The sequence below is a fragment of the Oenanthe melanoleuca genome, chromosome 1 (assembly GCF_029582105.1).
Source record: "Oenanthe melanoleuca isolate GR-GAL-2019-014 chromosome 1, OMel1.0, whole genome shotgun sequence".
NCBI classification, from domain to species: Eukaryota; Metazoa; Chordata; class Aves; order Passeriformes; family Muscicapidae; genus Oenanthe; species Oenanthe melanoleuca.
In genome coordinates this window covers 30104436-30129256 of record NC_079333.1, presented here as the reverse complement: position 1 = coordinate 30129256, position 24821 = coordinate 30104436, and the positions used below count along the sequence as shown (strand labels likewise).

Genomic DNA, 24821 nt, shown 5'->3' with positions numbered 1-24821 from the left:
ATAAAGTTTCTCTATAGGCACTGTATGAGTGTGGGGGGGACGGGGACGAGCGGCAGCCCCTCGGGGGCGGCGGTGGGCCGGGCAGCCCCTCTCCCCGCGGGGTTTGTGTCTTTAACAGGGCTGGCGGGGCGCCGGGCGGGCGGAGGCGTGGTGAGCCGGGAAGGAGCCAGTTTCCTGCTTCCCCGCTCGCAGCCGAGCGGCCGCGGCGGCGGGGGGAGGCGCTCGCCGCCCCCCATCCATCCTTCCATCCCTCCCTCCCTTTTTCCCTCCCTCCCTCCACCTACCCACCCATCCATCCATCCATCCACCCGCCCCGCCCGCCCTCCATGGGCCGGCGCGGCCGGCGCTGAGCGCCGGGAGGCAGCGCCCGGCGGCGCGATGAGCGGCGGGGAGGTGGTGTGCTCGGGCTGGCTCCGAAAGTCACCGCCGGAGAAGAAGTTGCGGAGATACGTAAGTCTCAGCCCACCCCATCTCATCCTTATCCCGGCCCCGGCAGAGCCGGGATCCATTCCCCGCCTCCATCCGCGCTCCCCCGCCGCCAGCCCGGGTGCACCTGCCGCCGCCTCTGCCGGCGCCGCGGGAGCTCGGCAGGGCGGGGTGCCCCTTGCCCGGGCGGGGAGCGAGCGCTGCTGGCTCCCCGCTGCCCGGGAAGGCGGGTGGGAGCATCGCCGAGCCCCGGCGGGTTCCGCGCTCCGGGGCGGTGGCGGCCGCGGCCGGGGCGGACACTCGGCTGGGGCCGCTCTGGCTGCGCCCCGCGGTGGCCGGGCTCGCCCGGGACCTGCCAGGGGCACACCCCCGCCTTTGAAGTCGTCTGGTTTAGGGGAGGCTGGGAGTACCTTGGTCCCGAAGAGTAAAGGTACTAACGCATCTTGGATCTCCCCCGGCGTTCCCATAATAGTCGCTCTCCCCCATCCCGTGCTGGGTTCCTATTAATCATTGAACGTCCGAACCCTTTGAAGATAGCACCAGTAGCGCTTCGATAGCCTTTGTGTCGTTAGCGGCTGAGATCAAACACTTCAAAGAAGTTGTAAAAAGAGGGTCCAAATGCCAGCTCTGTCACATTCCCCACTCTTTGAAAGAAATAACTGTTCTTTGCACCCTCCGCCTGACAGTCCTGCCATGTGCCACGAGCATTAGCGCTCAGAAAGCGCCGTCCTATGACTCGGCACATCGCACCCCAGCGTGTCAAGGGTCCCACTCCCTGACACCAGTGACCAGCCTCAGCCAGCCTTCAGATGGCTGGAATGCAGCCTCTGGGAAGGAGCTGGATGCTCTCACTTCCTAGGGGGACACTGGCCAGATCATCCTTCGGTCCTGTTGCTTTTGCCTGCGTGCATGTCGGGAATGGCAGACAGAACAAGTGCAGCTGGTGTCTCCCCAGTGCCTGTTACTGATTGATGGAAGCATCACTGCCTACCCTTGAGAGGGAGATGGATGTCTGTAGTCCTGTACTGCTGGCTAGAACAGGACTGGGGCTGTGATAGAGTGTTATTAGCCTTGCCCAAAATGGGTTCAGCCCCATAGACATCAGTGGTACCACATCCCTTTGCATTAGACTGTGTGTCCAGCGCTCTTGGCAATCCTTTCCTTTTCTGCCTTATGCTCTTCCAGGGAATATCAGGTTGGCACAGGGCGATGGGATGGAACTGCTAGGGAATCCAGTAAGGTAAACATGAGTGTTTATGTGGGAAGTATCAACCCACTAATGAACGTAGGCAGGCTTTGTGGGAGGTGGACAGAATGACTTTGTGCATGCTGAACTGTGGAGGATGCTTTTAGCTTAATGGAGCAAAGCACCTTCCTCCCGCAGAAATCAACTAATTGCTGATCCTGAGTCACCAATGGCCTTAACTCATCAAACATCATTAGCTCCCCAGCATCTGCCCCATGAAAGGGCGCTCACATCGCCGTCTGAATATCCAGCTTGTGCTCTGGCATTCCAGCAAGAGCTGAATAAATCTGCTAAATGCGCTACATGGAGGGTGTGACACGCCAGCGGTTAGTGCTGATTATCGACGTGCATAAGAGTGCTTTTCATCCACATACATCCCAAAGTGCTTTGCAAGCCACCTATGTTTTGAAAACATCCTGATTCCCCCCAGAGGAAATGCGGCCGTGCTGGGATGTGCCCGGCCGTCCCACGCAGCCTGCGCGGGGCAGGAAGCGATGCTGGGCAGATGTCACTCCGGGGATCTCTGCGCTGCAGCGGTCCCGCGCTGCGGTCAGTGGCACTTCCCTTCCAGCACACCAGTTGCACCAGCTTCCTGCATCGATGGCTGGATTTGGAAGTGTTGGCCTTTAGCTGGGGCTGTGTCTCACTTGGCGCTGCCCTGTCCCCTTCCTTTGTAATGCATTACTGTTGGTACTGGGTTTCTGTAGCTGAGGTGTGCATGCAGGACCAGGTTCTCCTCCAGAGTAGTTCAGAGCAGCCTGCTGGTCCAGAGCCTGAGGATGATGCCTTTCCTCCTGTAAAACCTGCCTTTGTCCACAATAAACCCACATGGCTGGACTTTGGTTTTTGTGCACGAAAGGCGCTTTACGGCAGTTTCTGTACGGCCTCAAAGGGAAGGTGCTGAATCGCTGGCTTTGCTGCTTCCCTTGTACCTTCGGTTTGCATTCTGCTTTGAGACCTCAAAGGAGAAATCTCAGGCTGCAGGATGCTGCTAATGGGGTTTGAAGTTCCTGCTCTGGCTGTATTGACACAGGGTAGAGGATAGATTTATTTTTTCTTTGACAAGCACATTTCAAATGTATGTGTCTGCACATGGGTGTGTTGCTAACACGGTCCTTGAAGTGCTGTGCTTTTTTAAGCTTGGTTTTGTTTGCTTTTATTTTTCAAGGAGATCTATGGCAAGAGAGGAAAGTACTAAATTTTCTCTCTAACTTCCACCCAGGGTGGTTGGGAAAGGGGACTTGACTCCACACCTGACCTGTGCAGCATTAATCTGCATTTACAGCAATACCTGCTCTGTTTCACTTCAGAGGACTGTGTTTATGTGAGATTGTGGGACCTGTTTGTACAACACTCTGGGAAACATCAGTATTGTGAGTTTCTCTTCTGTTGAGAGACATTCAAATGATCAAATGATGACTACTTAAAGGTTGAGACAAAGTGTACCTTTTTTCAGCCTCATAACTGCAGACAGGGGTTCATGTAGACTCTGGGCAGTTTGGCTGTAAATGCTACTGTAATATTGATAATAAAAACTAAGAAAACAATTGAAGGTCAGAAGTAATTGAAGTACCAAAATATCTCTATTCACCTCTGTTCTACTTGGGATGTCAAGCTCCCTCATCCTCTTGCTTAATTGCTTTTTTTCAGACAAACACTCTTTGTACATTCATAGAATAGTTCGGGTTGGAAGAGGGGTTTAAACTCGTCTATCCCAATCCCCTGGCAATGAGCAGAGGCTAGATCAGGTTCCTCAAAGCCCTGTCCAGCCCTGGCCTTGTATGTTTCCAGGGATGGAGCATCCACCACCTCTCTGGGCAACCTGTGCCAGTGTTTCACCACCCCTGTTTTAAAAAATTTTCTTTCTCATATCTGGTCTGAATCTACCCTCTTTCAGTTTAAAGCCATTGTTCCATGTCCTGTTGCTACAGATCCTATTAAAAAGCCTGTCCCTACCTTTTGCCTTTCTGACTTTCATGCATGAAAGGGTCTCCTTGTACACAGCCACAAAGCACAGAACTGTCTTTTAATTCTCCTCCTGCCTCCTCCTTAAATACTTTCTAAAAAAATTTAAAAAAACCCCAATCCCTAAACAAAACCCCAGGCTTTAGTTGTGTGACCAACGAGCCGAGCCCAGCGCATGTTGTGCTGGTCCTGCACTGACTCACTGTCTCCTGGTCCTGTCCTGCTGGACGTGCCTGTCTGTTTTCTCCTCTATTGGACTGGGTTTAGAGCAGTGTTTTGTGTCTGTCCATTGCCCAGCACGATGGGCTCGGGGGTGGACTGTCTGGCAGGGAAGCACTGTGACAAATAAGTGCTGTCGTAGAGCAGCTCAGCTCCCTATCGTTAGATCAGTGTGCTCTGCCTGCTCATTTATGTACCATGAAGTCAGAGTATTTTCTGTCTGGCTGAGATGTATGTCTGCAGTTCTGACTAAAACAAAAGCTTCTCGTCGTGTACCAGTTTTACAGTCCTTTAGTGCTGTGGGTTTTGGGGGTTTTTTTCCTCCCAGCTGATTTGTGCATCAATGTCATTCTTGCATCGAGCAAAAGCAGTTTAATCAAGGTCATTGGAAGAGCTGCTCCTCTCCAGTGGGGCAAGAAGAGGTTAAAGGGCTGATTTACTGATTACTAAACGGCTTATTTTGGTTCCTGAAGTTGATCCTTCATATCCCACCTGAAAATGTCCTCCTTAAATGAGAATGTGGGATGTGGACTGAAGTAGGAACATTAGTGGAGATATCATAGGTTGTCAAGTTGTGGAGATGCCAAGTGGAGTTTGGCACAGTGCTGACTGGGATGAAATTTTATAGAGGGAGAAGAAAGAGCATCTCTTTATTCTGCAGCAAAGTACAGATAGGTATTGTGCAAAATTATCTCCTTTTTTTTCCTCTTCTTTCTAAGGAGTTTTAATCGATCGCTCCCATGCTCAGCTCTGCCGTGCCTCATTTGGGATGCTCTACCTACTAACAAAAGTAGGAAATAGAAACAAATGCACCAAAAATGAGCAAAAATACAGAAAACAGAAAGACTGAAGGAAATGGGGTGGTTTGAGGATGAGAGGAGAAATAACAGACCTCAAGTATGGCAAAGGTAGCTGTGAAGGGGAAGGGAGTAAACTATTCTCCATGGCTGGTGGTTGGAGGCCAAGAAGTGCTGAGCTTGAACTGTAGCAAGGGAAACAAGTGTAGGAAAAACTTCCTAACCTCTGATTCCAGAGGAGTGGAGCAGTGGAACAGATGGTTTGGGATGGGCTTGGAGTCTCCATCGTGGCAGTTCTGAAATGCAGGTTGGCCAAACTCCACTTCAGAGAGCTGAATCTGTTTTGAGGCTGTGGAATAAATTTGACAAATTCTCCAAAAGCTCCTTCCAGTGCTGGTTTAGGTGAATTTATAGATTTTGAGCCTGGATGCAGGGAGGGATAGCTAAGAGGCTTAAGGGCACCAGTTATGTCACCTGGATCTCCTGATGGGACTCAGGAAAGTGCTCTGACAAGTGCTTTGTAGAAAGTTTTGACTGCACTGAACTCCATGAGTTTGCACTTATTCCATCTGTCAAACTGCCTTGCTGCACCCTGCTCCTCCCATGTAATCTCCCAGCTTGATTCCAAAAGACCATCCTATATTTTAGCTATTGTCATCTGCCCCATGAATCAGAGGAGGGATAAACACTTGCTCCACCAGAGAAGGTTTTGCAGGTCAGGAGGTGCATTTTGCTTGCAAAGGCAGTGCCTGCCAGCACTCCTGCTACATATACCAGGTCTCTTGTGCAATGCTGCACAAAGGTCCCACTCTCTAACTTGTTTCTCAGCTGCATCATTGCTGATGAGTCAAAACACACAACCTCTTCCCTACAACCTCTTTTTGGGGTCATTTGTTTGAGTGTGGGGCTGCATTTCTTTGCCCACTGTAGCATTTTCTGGAAACAGTCAGGTGGTGATGCATTGTCATCGTGATAATTGTGATCTAGTAACATGCAGATACTTGAAGGATAGTTGTTTGAATGATGGAGTCAAAATATTTTTAATTGTAGGAGGTGACAGAATAAGGAGCAACAACAACAACCCAGCTTTGAAGGTTCAGGCTGGGTCTTAGGAAAGCCCCTCCAGTAAGAGGGTCATGGTGTAAAGGAAGGGGTTCCCACAGAGGCTGCAGGGTCTCAGTCTTTGGAGGTTTTCAAGACTTGGCTAGAGAAAATTCCAGCTGACCTGATCTGGTGGCACCTCAAATGCAAGGCTGGACTAGAAACCCCCGAGGTGCCTCTAACCCAGCATTTCTGACACCTCTGCAAGGTGCAACGTGGAGCCACGAATCTCAGAAGCAGTAGAGCTGTTGTAGCCCAGCTGGCTGTGAAGGTGGGCAGTCTTGGTTTTGTTTGCTGCCAGCACACGTGCTGGGGCAGCTCTTTCCAGCTGCTGAAACCCGAACTGGTTTGGTCAGGACTAACCCGTGTGTGTTCCGAGGCATTGCATCAATCGAGGTGGACATGCCCACATGGGTGTGTTGTGTGGGGGGTGAACCTCTGTATTTTCCTGGGACTTTGGCTTTGCTAAGACAGCTTCAGTTAATCCTCAATGACTTCAGAGTTAGCTGATTGTCCTGGCAGTCCACAGTGCATGTAAAAGATTGATGGTGGCAAAGCACAGGTTGAACTTAAGAAAGACAAACAATACTTAAGGAAAGTGTGTGAGGAAGCTGGCCTTGTTTCCCTTTGAAAGAGAGCAGAAGTGATACTGAAACAACTTTTTTTCTGTTTTTCATTTAGCAACTATCAGATGGAAGACATGATGCAAAAGTGTTTACCAGACCGAAGCACATAATTTATAGTAGTGACTCAAAGGCAGAACAAAGATTATTTATCAGTATTACAGTAGCAGCTGAGGTGACTGGGGCTCCATGTGCTGTGTCTGGGAAGACCACATCTGCCCTGAAAGATCTGGTCTGGTGGGGAACCAAGGCACAGAGCAAGTCAGTGATTTGGCTGCTCTGGTGTTCAGGGTCATTCCCAGGCTGGAAACTCACCTTGGCTTTGTGGTTTCTACCTGAGCCAGGGGCTTCTGAGCTGCTTGCAAGCTGCTGAGGATGTGTGAAGCTGTGGAAACAGACTGCACCTGGTCCAGACAAGTACATAATACAGCTATCAGGGATTTGGATGATGGGGGTGACAAGGTCATCAAGGGTCTCTCTAGGATTACTTGATCCAAAAGGTTTGGAAATTACTGCTTTTTATATAAATGCCTCTTCCTTTCAGTATTCCTTTAAAGTCTTTAAAGTCTCACTTTCCTATCATAATGCTTAGGTGGATTTTTCAGCACCTTATAGTGGTGACAAAATGTATCTCAGGAGGTGGAGGAAATGAGAGAGATATTTTCATTTACTTCAGGGTGCCTGTAGAGCAGCAGTAGAGCTGAAAAACATTTTGCTGCCATTCTGCATAGCATTCCACATTCTCCTCCACCTTGCTGCCAAGTGAAACCAGCTTTGTGGTTATCATGTGGTTATCATGGGTTAAACCACAGCAAATTGGCAGTGAATATGGGAGTGAACTCCATCTATAGATGGAGCCAGTGTAGAGCATGGCTGATGGAATTCTGCAGGACTCAGGGTCAGTGCTCTTCAACATCTTAAAAAATTACTTGTGGGGAGGACTCAAAGGGGTGCTAAGTTTGTTGATGATAATAAGTTGGGAGGAGCTCCCTCCAAGGCAGAGAGGCTTTACAGAGAGATCTGGACAAATAAGAGGTCTGGGCAATCACCAACCATATGAAGTTTAACAAGGGAAAGTACCAGATTCTGCACCTGTCATGGGGGAACCCTGGATGTACAGACAGCCTGTGGAATGAGGTTCTGGAGAGCAGTGCCATGGAAAGGGACCTGGGGTTCCTGGTGGACAGAAAGCTGAATTTGAGTCAGCAGTGCCCTGGCAGCCAGGAGGGCCAAGCATGTCCTGGGGGCACCAGGCACAGCATCACCAGCCAGGCAAGGGAGGGGATTGTCCCCTCTGCTCTGAGCTGGGATGGCTTCAGCTCGAGGGCTGGGGGCAGTTCTGGGTGCCACAGTGTATGAAAGATACAAAGATTAGAGAGTGTCCAGAGGAGAGCTATGAAAATGGTGAAGGCTCTGGAGGGGAAACCTTACAAGGAACAGCTGAGGGCACTTGGGCAGTTCAGCCTGGAGAACAGGAGACTGAGGAGAGACCTCATTGTGGTCTGACACTGTTGTGGAAGCAGAGGGGCAGGCACTGCTCTCTTCTCTGTGGTGACCAGGGACAGAACCTGAGGGAAAGTGAAGCTGTGTCAGGGAAAGTTTAGGCTGGGTATTCGGAAAGGGCTCTTCACCCAGAGGGTGCTTGGGCACTGGAACAGGTTCCCTAGGAAAGTGATCACAGCACCAAATCTGTCTTGAGTTCAAGAAGCATTTGTACAATGCTCTTGGGCACATGGTTTGACTCTTGGGGTGTCCTGTGCAGGGCCAGGAGTTGGACTTCAGTGATCCCTGTGGATCCCTTTCAGCTCAGGATCTTCTGTAATTCTATGACCACTTTCCTTTCTTATTTGTGATTAGCAACAGAAAAAGCAAGTGTTCATGGTGTGGATTCACAGAAAGCAGACCTGAGTCCTTGAGAAGAGACCCAGACCATTTGCATGCTGCCAGGCACACTCAGTTGCACCAAGGCGTGCCTGCCGTGACCTTGCAGCGCACAAAGAGGATTTCCTCAAGGTCAGTGTGCAAGCCTGCACAGTGCCATCCTGCACATGCCATCAATCATATCCAGTCAGACAGCAACTTAAATACCTGCTGTGCTTAACATTTTTAAAAGGGCTTTAAAAGCAGCTTTGGTAAAAAAAATAGTTCTTAGCTGTCTTTAGGCTGCAAGCTGTGCCTTTAAAGGACAGGAGGAAAATCTGAGTGCTGGAAGCATATGTTTCTTGCTGTGTAAGATAGCCAGCGGTGCCTGTTTCTCCAATGAATCTGGACTAAATCCAGCAACCTGGGGGGAAGTGGAGAGCTGATTTCATCTCTGGATTTGTGTTTTCATGTTTGGTTCCTATTTTTTTTTTTTTTCTGAGTTCTTGTGCACTTTTCCTGGAGAAGGTTCTGGTCTGGGAAATCTTACATCAGTCTGGTTGTCTGCATTACACTAATACCTAGAAATGAACTTCTCCATCCAAATGTGAATATTCTTGCCCCAAAATGATGTGTGATCAGGGTAGGAAGTTCTCTCTTGGGTTAGAAATGGGACATTTTTATTTATAGTTTAAATCTGGTTTTGAGGCAGGACCAGTTGAGAGCAGCTCTTAGACATTTCTGTATTAAGTGTTCAGGTTGCTTCTTCTTTTCTGTTGCTTCAAAAGCTTTTGTGTCTCTGCCTACTCCAGACTCCACATGGCCTCTGAATTTTTAAGTGCTGTATGTTTGTTCTCTCTGTTACAGAAATAATAATCTATTGACAGAAATTAAAATCTATTGACTGAACTGTCTTCTGGTTGGTTTTTTTTTTTTTAATTATTATTTATTCTTTCTCTTGCTTCCCCGCGCCTTTTGGACACATGCAAACTATTTCCATCATGTCTTCTGGATGGAAGATACTGTCCTAATAGCATTTCAGTACTTGTTATGCATCTTATTCCATTTGAACCTGGTATTTTCCAATTTGCTTTGGAAGGCATTTAGACATTTCTTTGGTGGAGTTCCAGGTCCCGCATCCATATGGTGAGATGGAAATAACACTTTGAGTCAAAGATTTGTCTCCTGAATTTCATGGATTTTCAGTGATTAAGTTTTCCTGATGATCCCAGCTGCTGCCTTGCCCATTCTAGTTCCTCACTGACCTTCAGAACAAGCCAGTGGACTTTCATGTGGCTGCCAGAAGTTGTAAGTTGACTTGTTAAATCCATTTTCTGGCCACTTAACATAATATTCAACCAGGGATTATGTCTTGTTTCCAAAAGTGCCTAGTAAGCTTTCATTTCTCTCTACTGGTGACACTGGGGTGTCTTTTAAACGTTCAGCTTTGAAGAGTTGTGTTGCACATGCATGGTGCCATGTGCTGCTGTTGACCTAGGCAATGCTTTCGTTTGCATTTTTTTAATCTCATAATAATTTCAGCAATGATGCTTGATGGGGTTATTAGTCATTGATGCTGATCTGTTCTTCAGGTCTTCATCCACACAGTTATTTAAGGATCTTTTGGCCTTTTTTTGTTTAGTTGTAGGTGGAAATATGTGGTTTTACTGCTCTCTGGATGCTCTTGGCCCATGGAAAAGGGAAGGTTGGCTGTGCAGTTCAGCTCAGGGTTTTGGTAGTTGCCTCTCCATTTAAAAGTCTCCCTTACCACTCCTGTAGAGTCCACGTCAGTGACTCCAGATTTCCTTTCATCTCACACTGCTTGCCCACAGATGCTGTGTTTGAGCACAGCACAGGAGGGGGCAAGCTCAATAAACCATAGGATCATAGAATCACAGTGGTTTGGTTTGGAAGGGACCTTAAAGATCACCTAGTCCCAGCCCCCTGCCATGGGCTGGGACACCTTCCACTAGACCAGGTTGCTTAGAGCTTCATCCAATTTGTCCTTCAATACTTCCAGGGATGGAGCATCCACAGCTTCTCTGAGCAACCTCTGCTGGTGCCTCACTACCCTCACAGTAAAGAATTTCTAACTAGCATCTAATCTAAATCTCTCCACTTTTAGTTAAGAACTCTCCCCTTTTCCAGTCACTATCTGCCCATGTAAAAACTCACTCTTCCTCTTATTTAAAAGCTCCCTTTGACTACTGGAAGGCCACAATGAGGTCTCCTCAGAGCCTTTTCTTCTCCATGCCCCTTCCATAAATGCCCCTCTGTAAATGCCCCTTCTGGCTGATTGACAGTATAAAACAACCACTCTACTTCCATGCCATCAACACTGCACACTGCTCCTTTGATTCTGGGTCACTGTTCCTAAATAGCTCCCTCCAGATAGGAAGCTCTCAGGAAAACTTGGTTTGTTTTGACCCAGGAAGAACTGATGACTTGAGGCTTGTGTCCTCCCCTCTCTCTCCTTCCCTGGCTGCCTCCCTACTGCCCACCACACGTAATGTCAGGCTGGAGTTTCCAGTGGGCACTGGGGAACAGAAGAGCTCTTTGTTTCAGGGGTCAGGGCACAGGGCCAGGGTGGCAGGAGAGAGGGGTGCAGAGCTGGCAGCTGAGCCCCACTGCTACCTCCAGCACGGCCTCATGTTATCCACAGGGGCAGCCATGCAGACAGTGGGCACTCTGTGATTGTGGCTCCTTAAAGCCTTTGGGGAGGGAAATAAATAAATAATGAAAAAAAAAAAATGCAGAAGATATGGGGTATATGGACTGGCAGGGGTCCTTCTAGCTGTCCTGACCAGAAGGAGATGCTGAGAAATGATGTAGGCTGGTCCCTGCTCAAGGTTTCAAAATTGGCAGTTGAGGTTTTAACTGAGCCTTATCTGTTTAGGTCCTTCTATGAGCCCTCTGTGTGCATGAAGTGAGGCAGGACAGGGAGCAGGAAGTTTTCCTGCCAGCAATCAGGACTTTATCCTGCAGCAATATGTGTGTGGGTGGACCCCTGACACCAGCATCTTTGGAGGAGGGTGATGTGAGTGATTAGAAGCCTGGGAAAGCTTTACACAACAGGCCTCCAAAGCAGAGAAGGACAGCCACCTTCCAAGGAAAGTGAACGAGAAAGTGCCCTGATAAAAGTCCTCAGGGCTGCTGTCCTTGCAGAGGAGGGACAGCATTTCAGCTTGGCTTGTGGGGCTTCTTATGTGAGCACCAGGGTCCTCCTTTGGGAAGTGGCCCAAAGCGTTTGGCACGTCACCAAAGAGAATGATGTCCCATCCCATCTTGGAACCCACTCTTGGAGAGGCAAGATTTGTGCTTGGGAGAGGTGGCCAGATGTGTCTGACCCTTTGGCATCAAACACACAAGGGGAGCAGGTCACAGATGTTAAAGCTTGTAAGATCTTTTATTTCTTCATCCTTCAGCGAGTTCTGCCTCTGCTGTTGATGTGCAGTGGGAGAGAAGCTGCCTTCTCCTACCAACTCTGAATTTGCACCTTACAAAGTGGATAAGATATGAATAATGTGAATATCTGCCAATTTTAGAAGTTGGTAGCATGAAAACACTGGAAGGGAACAAAATTGTTATTTTGAGGTTTAAAGCCATCAAACAGTTGAGGATGGGTCTTTCTAAGTGATAGGGCTCTCTCCTCTTTGCTTTTCAGCGAGTTTCCACCTGTGAAGAGGTGTGCATTGGCCCAACACTAGCTACATCCAGCTCCATAGCCATGGAGCTGTTCCCAAAGCCTTTCTCCCTTCAGAGTCAGCCCAAGGGAGGGAGGGCCTGAAGGGATCAGGCCATCATCTCAAACACTTGCAAAACTTCTTGGTTGAGGCTTCATCTGGGAATCAATCAATGCACTCTTTTTAGCATCAAATCAGTGCAGCCAGCTGGCATGCAGATGGGCTGATGTGTCATGTGCTGTCACAGGAAGGTGCAGTGGGGAGCAAGATTTGAAGAGTCATGTGTAGAGAAAAAGGTTGCCTGTAAGGTTTACTTGTTTGGGGTTTTTTAATACTGAAGGTGCCTCACGTGCAGCAGAAGGCAGAGTGTGTTACAGGTTGGTGTCATGGACAGTGCTTCACCAAATACTTTGTGCTCAGGAGTGTGTGTCAGATGTTCACAGGGAGTTGACAGTGAGTGTTTGTCTTGGGCTTCATGCATTGCTCTGGGCTGGGACTGAAGAAGGGACATAAAGCAAATCCTGTCCTGTACAATGTGTAGGTTGTTCACGAGGCTTTTTTATGAGTTCTTGCCTAAGTAGGGTGTTTCATGAAAATGTTCTGTTGGTCATTTTTCTCTGTCCATTCCTGCTTCTTGGGAGAGTCTGCCATGACCAACTCAGCTGTTAAATGTTGCCATTAAGCCTTTTGGGGTGAAGTGTGGACCTGCTGCTCTGACACACTTGGAATTTCAGATAGGATTGAGTTGTTGAATACCACTTGGGAAGGACAAGATTTGCATTTGCAATTAGGAAGAGCTTTTAAGCCTGTTCTTTGCATTTCTTTGTACCTGGAGCCTCCCACTAGCCAAGGGTAGCTCAGGCTGTGGAGGAAGGTGAGAAGCCAGAATGACATGTTTGGGGTTTACGTGATCCCCTCTGCTGTGCACATTGCTGCTGAGTCAGCTGTAATTTAGGCATGGTTCGACTCTCTTTATCAGTGTGGAAGGGCCTGGTCAAAACCTTGGATTGATTACTTCAAAGCATGGGAGACTTTTGACTTGTTATATATATTTTAAAATTAAAAAAACCATGCAAATCAAACAACAACAACAAAAAACCCAGCAAAATACTGGTTTGATAGAAAATGAGATGGCACAATCAGAAGTGTGGTTGTGGTGCTCTTCAAGTTGTAACTCAGACATTCAGTCCTGGTCAGTATATATTCCTGGATATTATCATATCTGCTTCTTTCATTTTCCCACCTTTATCCTTTTTGTCCTCAAAGCCCAGTGGTGTGGTTTGGGTTCATTTTCTTTCCCCCAAGCTTTGGTCCTTGCACTTTAAACTTTCACTAATACTCATACACCTACCCTGAATATTCCAGGGTCTTGGCATTATAACACTGACATGGGTGGTAAATACAAATTATTTTAGCTTTGCACATCCCAAAAGAGCAAAGAGTTGGCACAAAGATGTTGGATACTCAGTGAATTTCTAACCTTTCCACCCCTGGTCTACCAGGTTGCTTACAGGACTACTGGGTCTTTACTGGCCGTGCCTTATGAGTAGGAAATTACAGTGTACAGGGATTAAGTGAATATTTCAGGGTTGGCAACAAGTCTGTCATGGAGCTGGGAGCCAGACACCAACATCCTTCAGTCTCATCTTCATCTTCCCATTTTTATCTGCATCCCAGCATGCTCAGTCCCTGCAGTCTCGTGCTGAGAAATTCCAAGTTTCCTGAGCCAAGTTCGCTCGCACGTGCCTTGCCTTGAAGTTCATCGGATAAGGTGAGGAGTGAATTCAGCCTGTTTAAAAACTCAGTCCAGCTGCCAGACAGGAAAACCTGATGAGCAGAAAGTCAGTCAGACGTGGGAAAGGAGGGGGAAGAGGTGAGTGGTTGTTGTGTGCTGGGCAGGGCGTTTGTGCCAAAATCGGTGAGTTTACTCTGTTTCGGGAGTACACACGTGGCAGGGCACGTGTGTGTGCTGGTGGGTGAGCTCAGTTGGGTAATAAGAATAAATCTGCTCTGCTTGTGAGAGGCTGGGAGTGAAAGATGGTGTAATAGTGATGTGTATAATTTTGTACAGTGAGACAGTAATTTACTGTGCTGTTTCGGCCATCAGCGCAACAGCTAGAGGCTGTTAACATAATTTAGTGGAGGTTTGTGGTTATAAACACATTTCCATCATGACTAGGGATTCTAATAGAAATTAAATTCAGCCAAGGGGGTTTTAGTATTTTTTTGTTTGTTTGTTTCATACTCCCCAGTGTTTCTGTTTTGATTTATTAATTTTAAGGAATAAGCTGAGGGATGGCTATTAAATGTTTTTTAAATGTATAAAAATAGGGGTTGTAAAAGTAAAAAAAAAAAAAAAAAGCCCAACACTGGATGTTGCAATTAATTTAGTGTAATCTAATTGTTCAGCAGAGGGGCTCTGGGGTGTCCTGCTCTTGGCTGGTAATTCTACAGACATGCTGGGTAATGTGAAAAACTATTGTAATGCAATTCTTTGTTATATACATGTTTTTCACTTGAAGTGTTTTGGGTAAAAGAGAAAATAGTCCTCTCCATCCGTGTTGGCTTCACACTGGATAAGTTGTTCAGAATTAAGAGCTGATATTTGTTGATATTTAAACACAACTGCATCCAGGTGACCAGGTGCCAGCATATCAGCTCAGGACCTCAACAAACCCCAGGACTTTAGCCCTGCACTTCCAGCCGCGTCCTGCATCCATACAAAACCCCTCTTCCACCACTGAGAACAAGGAGTGTGAGCGATGTGATCTGCTGTGGGAATGCCTCAGCTCTCCCACTCTGCTGTCTTAATCCCACTAATAACAACAAAAAGTTTGAGGGCTTAGTTTGGAATTGGATAACTCGCCAAAAATAGGCTCTCCCTGAAGATACCTCCTACTTCCTGCTGGGCTGGAAAAGCTGTGCTGGCAAGCCTATGCACTTGGATATTTAGGCATCTTCTGGAGCCTAAAGCATGAAAGAATGCAAAATAATAGAGGAAATCAGTAGAACTTGTTAAATTTCAGAATAGCGTTTGGTTTGTGCTTCGAAATGTGTTCTCCCCCACGCTCTTCCTGCGTAGAAAGGCACTTGAGCCAAACCCCAATATTTACAAATACTTTTGAGATCTTCCAGGTGCTGGAGCTCAAAAGTATTTGAGTTCTTCCAGGCTAGACCCTCTTTCTCTGAATAACAGATCTTGGCTTGAAAAGTGTGGACCCCAAACAGGTCCCTGTGCATGCAGTGCTGTATTGGATCCAGCTCTGTGTTCATGTGCTCAGGACTGGGGGAAGGAGTTACATAAAATAGTCCTCTAGAACAATAAGCTTTTCTTATTTTGTTACATCAAAAGGCCTCTGAAGGTCTCAGGGAATAGCTGGTACCATCTGGTGTATCTTAGCAGTTTGTCATCAGGAGCTTCATCTCCAGTTTGGGACGATGGGCTGGGCGTGGAGGTGGCAGGCACAGAGGTTTCCTCTGCACAGCTCTCTGCAGGCTGCATGTTTTGGTACCCACTTCTGTGTGTTTTATTTTAGCCTTCCTTTCTCCTTTTCACATAATGTGTAGCCTTTAGCCTTTAGGGGGCTGCCATAAGGAATACACTTTTCCCAGCACGTGACTTGTATTTTGGTCACTGAACACCTGGTTTGGCACTCAGTGGCACTGAGTGGAGCTGCCTCTGTAAGTCCATCTTAAGGTAAGTAGAAATGAGCACAGAAGGGCTGACATGGCCATCCTGTGCTGCAGAGAATCCAGAAACCCAGCCTCAACCTCTGCCTGGACACAGCCATGCTGTGAGGAGCAAATCCCATTCCAAGCAGGGCTCCACAAAACCAAGGCTAAAATTTTGAAAAGCACTATTATTAATATGACTCCACATGTGGTGAGCCTGTGCTTAGGAAACTGGAAAAATCTACATTTCCAAAGTCGAATAGGAATTTTAGTGTAAAACTCTTTCCCCCATCCTCCTGCTTGTAAGGTTTCCACAGGGACTATTGGGATGATGCAGACAGCTGGTAATTCACCCTGCTGCCTCCCCAGCCAGACCAGCACCAGCTCTAAAAGCTTTGTGGGGAACAGAAGTTTAGAAACACAGTCTCAACCTTTCCCGGCTTGTTTTTCCCATCTGTTTTTAACAGCATGTTCTTGCCACTTGGACCTTTCTGGGCTCGATCTTGTGATCCCTGATGTAGTATGACATTTCCAGTTTATTAGGAATGCTTTTGTTTATTTGCTGGGTGGGTTTCTTTTTTTTTTTTTTTTTTCTATTTCTTTCTTTGATTTTTTTTTCCTTTTCCCTAGGTTGTGTGGAGGCTTTCTGCCTCGGCTGCCAATGCAAACGTCCCCTCCCGTGCCGGGAGGTGCCACCCACACCCTGAGTGTCCTGAAATCAGGACACTTATCTCACCAGTCTCAAGTTCTTTGAGTGGTTTGGCGGCTGTTGTTAAACTAGAAGGAAGGGCTGATTATGTTTTTCTATTTTTCTGTCCTTTTCTACCATTTCATAATTAAAAGCCAGGTCCTAGAGCACTGAAGCAAATGAAGTTTTAAAATTCAGTCATTGTTTTTAAACTTAGGTTTTAAACCAGCAAGAAGGGCCTCAGGGCTGGAGTTTGCTTGCTGGTGGCACTTTCAGTTTACACAGCCTGTCTTTGCTTTTCTCAGCAGATTGAGTTTATTGCCTGTTGCATGCAAGTGTGAGTTTGCTTCTAAGCTGAGAATGGCTCAACCAGCCTTCAAGTTGCTCCATCTTTCCATTTTGCATAAGATTCACTACACTTACCTCCAGTGCTGGACAAATATCATCAATAGATGAGTATCAGTGCCAGGGCAATATTGGGATTGTGGTCCAGCTCTTCCCATAATGTCCTGCTCTCCATAACCTGTGTGTCTTCTATGATTTCCTTTGTTTTCCTTGAAATAAATCAGGTGATAACATTTTGAGACCAATTCTCAGTTCCTGGCTGACATAAATCCCACTGCCAAACTTCAGAAATGCTTAATTGGTGTTTTCAAATACTTTCAGCTATTCTGTAGCAGCCAGTGAGGCATGTGAGAAGCTGCAGTCTGTGTGGTGTTGCATGTGGGTCTCAGTCTAAAACATGTATTTTAAATGGGCAGAAGAGTCCTCCACGAGCATCCAGGGAATGGATAGGGCTCATGGTCAGGGTTTATGGTAGCATGGACTCTCAGGGACTTTGCTGGAGCATCCAGCTGCTTCACAAGGAGCAGGTACTCCCAGTAATTTCCTGGTGATAATAAGGACATGGAGGACAGATTGCTGCATCAAGCTTATATTTACTAAGCTGAACCAAATCTCAACTGTCAGGAGAGTAAATCTAGCAAGTACCACATGGCTGCAACATGCTGGGAGTAGAGATGAGGCTGATTTCTTTTGGGTCAGTTCAGCCTGTACCTCAGCAAAGCTTCAGGTCCAAATCTTTAATTGCTGTGACCTGTGAATGATCCTTTGAAATACTGAAGGTTGTGGTCCTTTACAAACACAAGCTGCAGTTGTGTGTGGTAAATCTCATTCTTTGTCACAGTGGTCAGAATTTGGGTCTGTAACCATAAAGGTTTGCAGCCAAAAATCATTTATGTAATGGTACCCAAAAAAGTTCAGAAAGTCATATTTGCATAGTGAAGACCATCCAAAAAAGCTCAGAAAGTCCTGGGGAGCTCAGAACTGCTGTGCCTGCTTTTTAATTTTTTAAACACTGGCCTTCCCAGGAAAGCAGAGATGCCTCCAGAGACCCCACAAGTCTGATTGCTTCCAGCCAAGCAGCAGTGGCATTTTTCTGTCCAGTGAATCTGGTTTCTGCATCAGCTTTCCCAAAGACCAGCCTTCATGTTACTTGTCTTTTTACTCTGTGTAGGAATCACTGCACTTACCTCCAGTGCTGGAATATCATCAACAGATGAGTATTGATGTCAGAGCAATACTTTGTGGTATCACAGTACCACAGAATGGTTTGGGTCAGAAGGAACCTTAAACATTACCTAGTTCCAGCTGCCTGCTGTGGCCAGGGACACCTTCCACTGCACCAAGTTGCTCAGAGCCCCATTGCATCTTGCCTTGATTGCTTGCTTTAAGGCAAAAAGAGCTTCTTAGTATCTTCCCCAAATGAACTGGAGACTCTCCCTGCTCCTGGGGTTTCCTTGGGACATACTTTGGGCAGCATCAGCCCAAAGATGCTCCCAAAGACCTCACCTCTTCCCGTGCATTAAACAAAATTGAGGTGAACCTCATCTTCCTGTTGCATTAATGAGGCTTGTTTAATGACAGACAGCATAAAAATAAAAGGAACCAGCTGTAAGGAGGTCTGATTGAAAGTGCAGATGCTTTGGAGCAAGGTCAGGGTGGCAATCTGCATGTGACAGCTGCTCCTCAACTGCATGCTCATCCAGCTTCAGGATTGAGGGACACAGAGGATGGAACACCTGTCTGCTTGGGTGGATTCATCCAACTTATTGCAGCAGGCTGAATTAGCCTTTATGGGTTTATTTTCAACAGTGGGGAGGGCTTTGTCTGCTGGAAGTAAAACTGATTGATCTGTGCTTGAGATGGCTGCAAGGTGCAGATGTGCTGCAGAGTCTTTCACCATCACTGTTCCCAGGCACTTGGGGAGGGAGCTGTGGGGAAAAGAGGATGGGGCAGATGCTGTGGAGCCTGAGTAGGATTTGGCCTCTTGCAGGGATTTCATGTCTGCTCATGACCCTCTTTCATCCTGCAGCAGGATTCTTGAAATAATAGGGTTTTTTTATCCTTGTGGCCAATTTATGAACCAGCTTCTACCAATGTCCCCGTTTTCCTAGGGAAAGTGGCTGCTAATTTTTTCTTCACTTTTTAGACTTGCTGTGTGTTTCCCTGCTGGAGGATTATGAAGAAGGTTTTCAATATTCATACACTTAACTAGGTTGTGAAAAAAGGGCCAGTTTGATCTCAGATCATTAATTCCATGCTACTGCTTTCCTTTGCCATCTTTTATTCTTCTTGTCCTTCCTAAGTGTTGTTTGTTTTTTATTGCTCTGCGTATCCTGTCAGCAATAGTGCCAGCATATTTATTATTATTAGTTGGCATATGTGCAACAAATGTCACACAAGGATCACAGGAGCTGTTGCCTTGGAGAAATTGGTGTATTTATCCCACATGGGGAATCAGAGACACCAAAGAAACCAGATGGGCATCAGCTGCAGTCATGCCCCAACAGAGCTGCCCATGATTTCTTCCTGAGAGGCAGTATGGACCTTGCAATCATTGGCACATGCTTGCTTTGAACTACTTCAGCTGTGCCCTGGAAACCAGGTACTACCCAGGTCTCTATTCCAGCAAATCTGCCACCTTCAATCTCCCATTATGTTATCCAAAACCCCCATCCTGCTGTGGGCTGGAGCAGTACTGCAAAGCAAAGAAGGGAAAAATAATAGTAATAATAGGAGAGACCTGTTCTGGAGATGATAATGATAATAATTTTCTCAAGGTGTCATTTCAAAGCTGCCTGTCTAGGTTTAAAAGCAAGGCAGGCAGAAGGACCAGTGCTGGGGCTTTATGCAGCCTTGAGAGCGAGAGTAAAGCCAAGAGGACAAAAAGGAAGGCTGAAATTCCACTTGATTATATTTTTATCCCACCAAGCTGCCTCTCAGTCCTGACAGGGGACAATAGGCACTTGTTCCCAGTGAAAGTCTCCCAGCTGACAGCCTGTGCTGCTGAGAGGGCTGGGAAGGGGCTCCCAGGGCTCTGCCCATGGCTGTGAGCCCCCGGGATCGGCTCAGCCTGGCCACCCGCCTGCGTCCCACCGCGCCGGGGGAGTTTATTTTTCCAGCTCCCACTCAGAAACATTTGGCCAAAGGAAAAATTGTGGAGGAGGTTTAGCTCAAGTGAGCACAAAAACATGTGTCCATGTAGTGTAGTGTTTGCTGAGTGGTGGTTTGGGAGGCTTTTTTCCCTTTCTTTTTTTTAAACGTAACTGAGAGCTTGGGAATCATGTGAGGAGGATGGAGGTGATACCTTTCAGATGGACACAGGGCTGAGTAAATACAAGAAAGGGAAATCTTTTCTGCCTGAAGCAAGTTCTCATCCTGCTTAGGATGAATGAGTGTAAAGGTGGCAAAGCCTTAGGGAGCCTTTCAAATCCTCGTGTTAAACCTCTGTCTTAAGCTGCTGTTGTCACCAGCGTGACCGTCCATCCTCTCTTCTCATGACACTCCAAAATCCCTGAATGAGAATATGGGCCACAGTGTCACAGTGTGTCCCCTTTCCTTGCCCCATGACTTGGTTTCTGAAGGGGAAAAAGGGACAAGGTGCAGGAAAAGTTGGCTCCTGGACTTTAAAACTGGGTAGCAAAGAGCTGTCCGTTTCCCCCTACCCCAAATTTATTCTTGCACACAGGCTCCTCTCTCCTACCCTCCACAAATGAAACATTGCTTCATCCAGAGATGAAATGCTGAGCAAACAAATTGCAGGTCAAAGTCTCCCACTCCTTCCCCTGCCACGTTCCCATCTGCACATTTTTGTGCGCCATCCCCGCTGCCTTTTCCCATGCCCTTTGGGGGGAGCAGGGTGGGTATGCTGGCTGTCACACAGCACATGCAGCTCTGCAGATGTGAGCTGCCTTTGGCAGGCAACAGGGAGGGGAGTTGTTTGGGCAACAGTTTGGAAGTCTGGGCAGAAAATTTCCACCCTTCTTCGTGCACTGAGATCGGCAGAATTGTTCTTGAGGAGAAAACAATGGTACAGAACATTTTGGTGAGGCTGGTTGGAGGCACTGAAGTCTGAGTCAAATTTGTGCTGAGCTCTTTCTTGTGTTTGTGCAGGGGAAACGGGGTGAGAAATAAATCCCCTCTCACCCCATAGGGATGTGTACAAGGAGTAATGCATGTGGATTTGTCTACCCTGGGATGGTGCATCCCAAGGAGGAGCTGTGAAGCTTGGCTGGCAGCAAGATGGGGAATGTCAGAATATATTAGATGAAACTCCTGAGCATGCTGAGACAGCTGCCAGGAAGGACGACTGTAGGGTAAAAGAGGGAACCACAGGATTTAGCAATTTTGGAAAAAAGCAGAGTATTATGAGCACCCTGGTGTGGGGCAGAGGATTTGCAGAGTGGAAGGTGGTTTTGTTTCTGGCTCCTTCTGGCTTTATTTTTTTGCTGTAACATGGAGATCATTCACTGATAAAACAATCTTGTGAATGAACCCCAGGAGCCTCGAGGGTTCCTGCTCATGTCTCCAGCAGGTGTGGTGGACCTGAGTGGAGTGAGCTGGAAGGTACTACTCTGGAAGATAGTGATGTAGAACCACTGTTCCATCTGATACTCCTTGACATCTGTTCTGCCTTGGCCAAAAACTCTGTGGCCTAGATAAAGATGCAGACACGGGTTGCAAGCTGGCATATTGCACTGAGTTTCAAGCACCTGCTGTAGCCAGCTGAATTCTCCTTGGGCTCTTTCTCTAGACAGTTGTTTTGTTTTCTGGCTGGGAGCTGATACAAAGACACTAAATGAGAATTTAATAGTGAACTGACTCATCTCAATATGATCACACTACAGGCATGCAGCTCACATCTCCGTCTGGGCAGCTCTGTCCAGAAGAGTGCTGTGATACCCACATGTGGGAGAGGAGAGGAGAGCTGTGCTTTATGTGCACAAACCATGCCCAGAATAGGACATCCCATGAGCTGCTTTACAGCTACTCCAGCTGGTTGTATCCTGGGAACTTTGCAGTTTCTCTTGTTCATTCTGTGGAACTGACCTGAAGTGGTTGGATTACCCTGGGGTAAAAAAGTTCTTACATGAATCCGGGGTCTCACATGAATTCATGGTCCACAGGATTTCAGGAGGGAGGCAGTGGGAGTGCTGGAGAGAGGACCAGTTTACATCCTTCTCATTCAGGCTGGCAAGCTGCAGTTTTGTCCATTAAGAATAACTTTGCTCCAGGGTGTGCTTCTCCTCACATCTGTGTTCTACAGGATGGGAGAGGATGCTTGCAAGACATCTGTTGAATGTCAAACTCTACTGGATCCTGAGCTCAGCTGTGATACACCATAAAAGAGTACAGAAACTGACATATGAAAAGATATGTTTGAGTGCCCTGACCTTCTTGTGACTGACTCTGCATCCATGTAGAGTGTTGATGTGGTTCCTGCAGTGAAGATTTGTCCCCCCAGATGGTCATTGTGCTGGTCTGCTGGCCTCAGGGATACAGGGCCAAGGGTGCCAGGTCTTTTGAGACCTAGTTACTTGGTTTTGTAGTGTGATTATCTGGTTACCTTTGTGTTCATCCTCTCCATGGTTTTTGATGGTGCTGAAAAGAACCATTTGTGAAGGACCTTCCCAGAAAGCATTGTTAGATGTGTAACTTGGCCCTTGGGGTTTTTTAAGTTTTAGGGAACTCCATCTCCTCGAGTACAAAGCCCATCTGGGGTAAAAGGGACTAACTTAAACATTAGCATGAAGATCTAACAGGACATGATCCAGTCCAATCTCAGTGGCTGCAAAATGTCATCTTGGAGTATAATGGGTTTAGACTGATTTTAGATGGATCTCTGTGGATGGATGGGAAATCCTTCAGAAGATGGTCATCCAACTCCATTATGCTCATCCAGAAGATCATTCAGGAACAGCAGTTTCTCTCTGGCAGCTCCCTGCCAATGAGGTCCTTATCAACTGCTCATCCACTGTCTCACCCTGACCTCCTTTCCTGGGCATCCAGAGAGTGTGTATCCCAGAGAACTGCTGGGATTGTCTATCTTACGAAGTCTGACAGCTGGGCATGTTTTACATCAAGTGCTAATGGTGTAAAATCTTCAATAGAGCTGTCAACACGAGCTGCTGGACTATCTCAGCAGATGAGGAGAAAGGGATATGACTTCTCATATCCCTGCCTTGCCACTTCCGAGTTTCCCTGCATGGCTCAGTCAAATCAGTCCTTTCCCCAAGAGCACACGTAGTGGAAATCTGACAATTTGGCTTCTTCCTACATTTTTTGTTGCTTCATTGGGTCCGAACTGTTGACTCAGCAGTCTTTCTTCATGTGATTCCTTGAAATAGCTTCCCCCAGGCAGATGGCATGAGGATGGGACAGCCTCAGTGACACAACTTCTCTTTGAGAAGCTGCCTTAGTGGTGGCTTCCTCTGGGATGATTCTGCTCTCTACAAGATTTTTAACTTCTCCTAAAAGCATCTAGGGGAAAATCTTCTTCAGCAGTGTTGTTTTTTTTTTGTTACCTAAAAGAGGGCAGCCCTTGTGAGTGATTTGGAGACACAGCTGGCAGCCTTGTGTGCTGCATGTCATCTGGGTCTTGAAAGTGTTTTTGAAAGCCTGGATGAAAGGTTGCTTCTCCTGAAGCATCCCTCCTTCTTCCCATTGGACACAGTGCCAGCAGAAACCCTGGCACTGAATATGACCTCATGCACCACCTCTTATAATATTGTTAAAACCTTTCTGATTTAGACATCTCTTGCCTTTTAGGCTTCCTCTTTTGGAACAGCCCAGGGTTTTTCCTGCCAGAGCCCAGGGTGGCTGTCTGGAGGGGCAGGGAGAAGTGATTGCTGCTGATGTTGGTCTTTGGGATGACCCTGCAGCCCTTTGCTTGCAGCTTTCTCCACGCTCCAGCCCCTCTCTGAACGCTCCTCACCCTGGGTGCCAGCTAGCATCACTGTCTAAGAATGAGGAGTAATTTAGTTCCTAAGCAACCTCTCGCCTGGCCTCTTGCTAAAGAGTGACTTAGCATTTCCCAAAGGGAAAAAGGGACTGTGGACAGGGATGTATTGAGGCAGGTTCTTCTAATGTGCTTAACCCTCCAGATGCTGGATTAATCAGCATCCCCTGAGTGTTGTGGGTCACTGCCACTGGGGTCAGGATGCTGTGGGAAGCCAAGTTCAACCTTTCTGGGTGAGCTTGAATAAGGATTAAAACCTGTAGCTGTCAGGAGTGTTTCTAGGATTGTGAGGACTGGCTTTTTCCTTATTTGTTCTCACTGCTTTCATTTTCCTCCTGACCTTAAGATATTTTGCTGTCTGTCAGTTTATTTCATTGTCCCTCCCACTTCTTCAAAAGCCCAGTAAAGAAAATGTCATTCTATGGAGTGTTTCTGCTGTGGTGACTACAGGTTTTATCTCAAGCAATGCTTGAATAATGAATTAGGAGGTCACATTCCTGTCCTAACCATCTCTGTCTGTGTGAGGTGTATTTCTACCACCTCCATTAGTGTTATACCTCAGTAAATCACATCTTTACTGTTTTTATCCTTCTCACATCCCTGTAAGGCAAAGCTTAATGTAAACCATGATTATCCCAGGTTATTATTATTATGGAGAAGCCAGAGCCAAAGCATCAGGCTCAATTTGTACCTTCAGGATACCTGGCTTTCACAAAGGACATGCTGTTTTCATTTGGTTCCTCCCAAACCTGACCCATTGAGGGTCTCAACTCCTCTGTTGAGCTGGGGGATTGGAGGATGAGAGGGTGCTGAGCAGCTGCACAGAAGGGACAAGCAGCTCAGAAGGAAGGTGTAGGATATGAGAGAGAGGGAATCATCCAGTGGAGCCTGGAATCAGTGAGGCTGGAAGTGACCTCTGGAAGTCACCTCACTTAACCCCCTTTCCCAAAGCAGGGTCACCAAGTGCAGATTGCTTAAGATCTCCACAACCTCTTTGAGCAGCCTGCACCAGTGTTTGACCATCCCCACAGTTAAAAATAAAGATGAATGATCCTTATGTTTAAATGGTGTTTCCTGGTGGTGTTTTGAATCTGTGTCTTGCCCCAGCAAGACCCACCTCCCTGCACAGTTACCTTGCACGTACATCACCAGTTTGTGTATGAGGACCTCATGGGAGATGCTTTGAAAGAAAGCATTGTTAACATCCTGGGTAGAAGCACCCCCTGCTCTGACTGAGCCAG

At 47.1% G+C, this 24821-nt stretch overlaps 1 protein-coding gene across 3 annotated transcripts in view; it reads left to right on the top strand.

The window, feature by feature from the left end:
- The first annotated feature begins 182 nt into the window (after positions 1-182).
- GAB2 (GRB2 associated binding protein 2) overlaps positions 183-24821 on the top strand; it is a 92862-nt gene continuing 68223 nt past the window's right edge. The window contains exon 1 of one of the 3 annotated variants that reach the window (XM_056486202.1): positions 183-450. In XM_056486202.1, coding sequence (XP_056342177.1) covers positions 379-450 — 72 coding nt within the window. In that variant the 5' untranslated portion in view covers positions 183-378. The remainder of the gene's footprint in view (positions 451-24821) is intronic. The other 2 variants (XM_056486205.1, XR_008839990.1) reach the window with 2 other exon arrangements.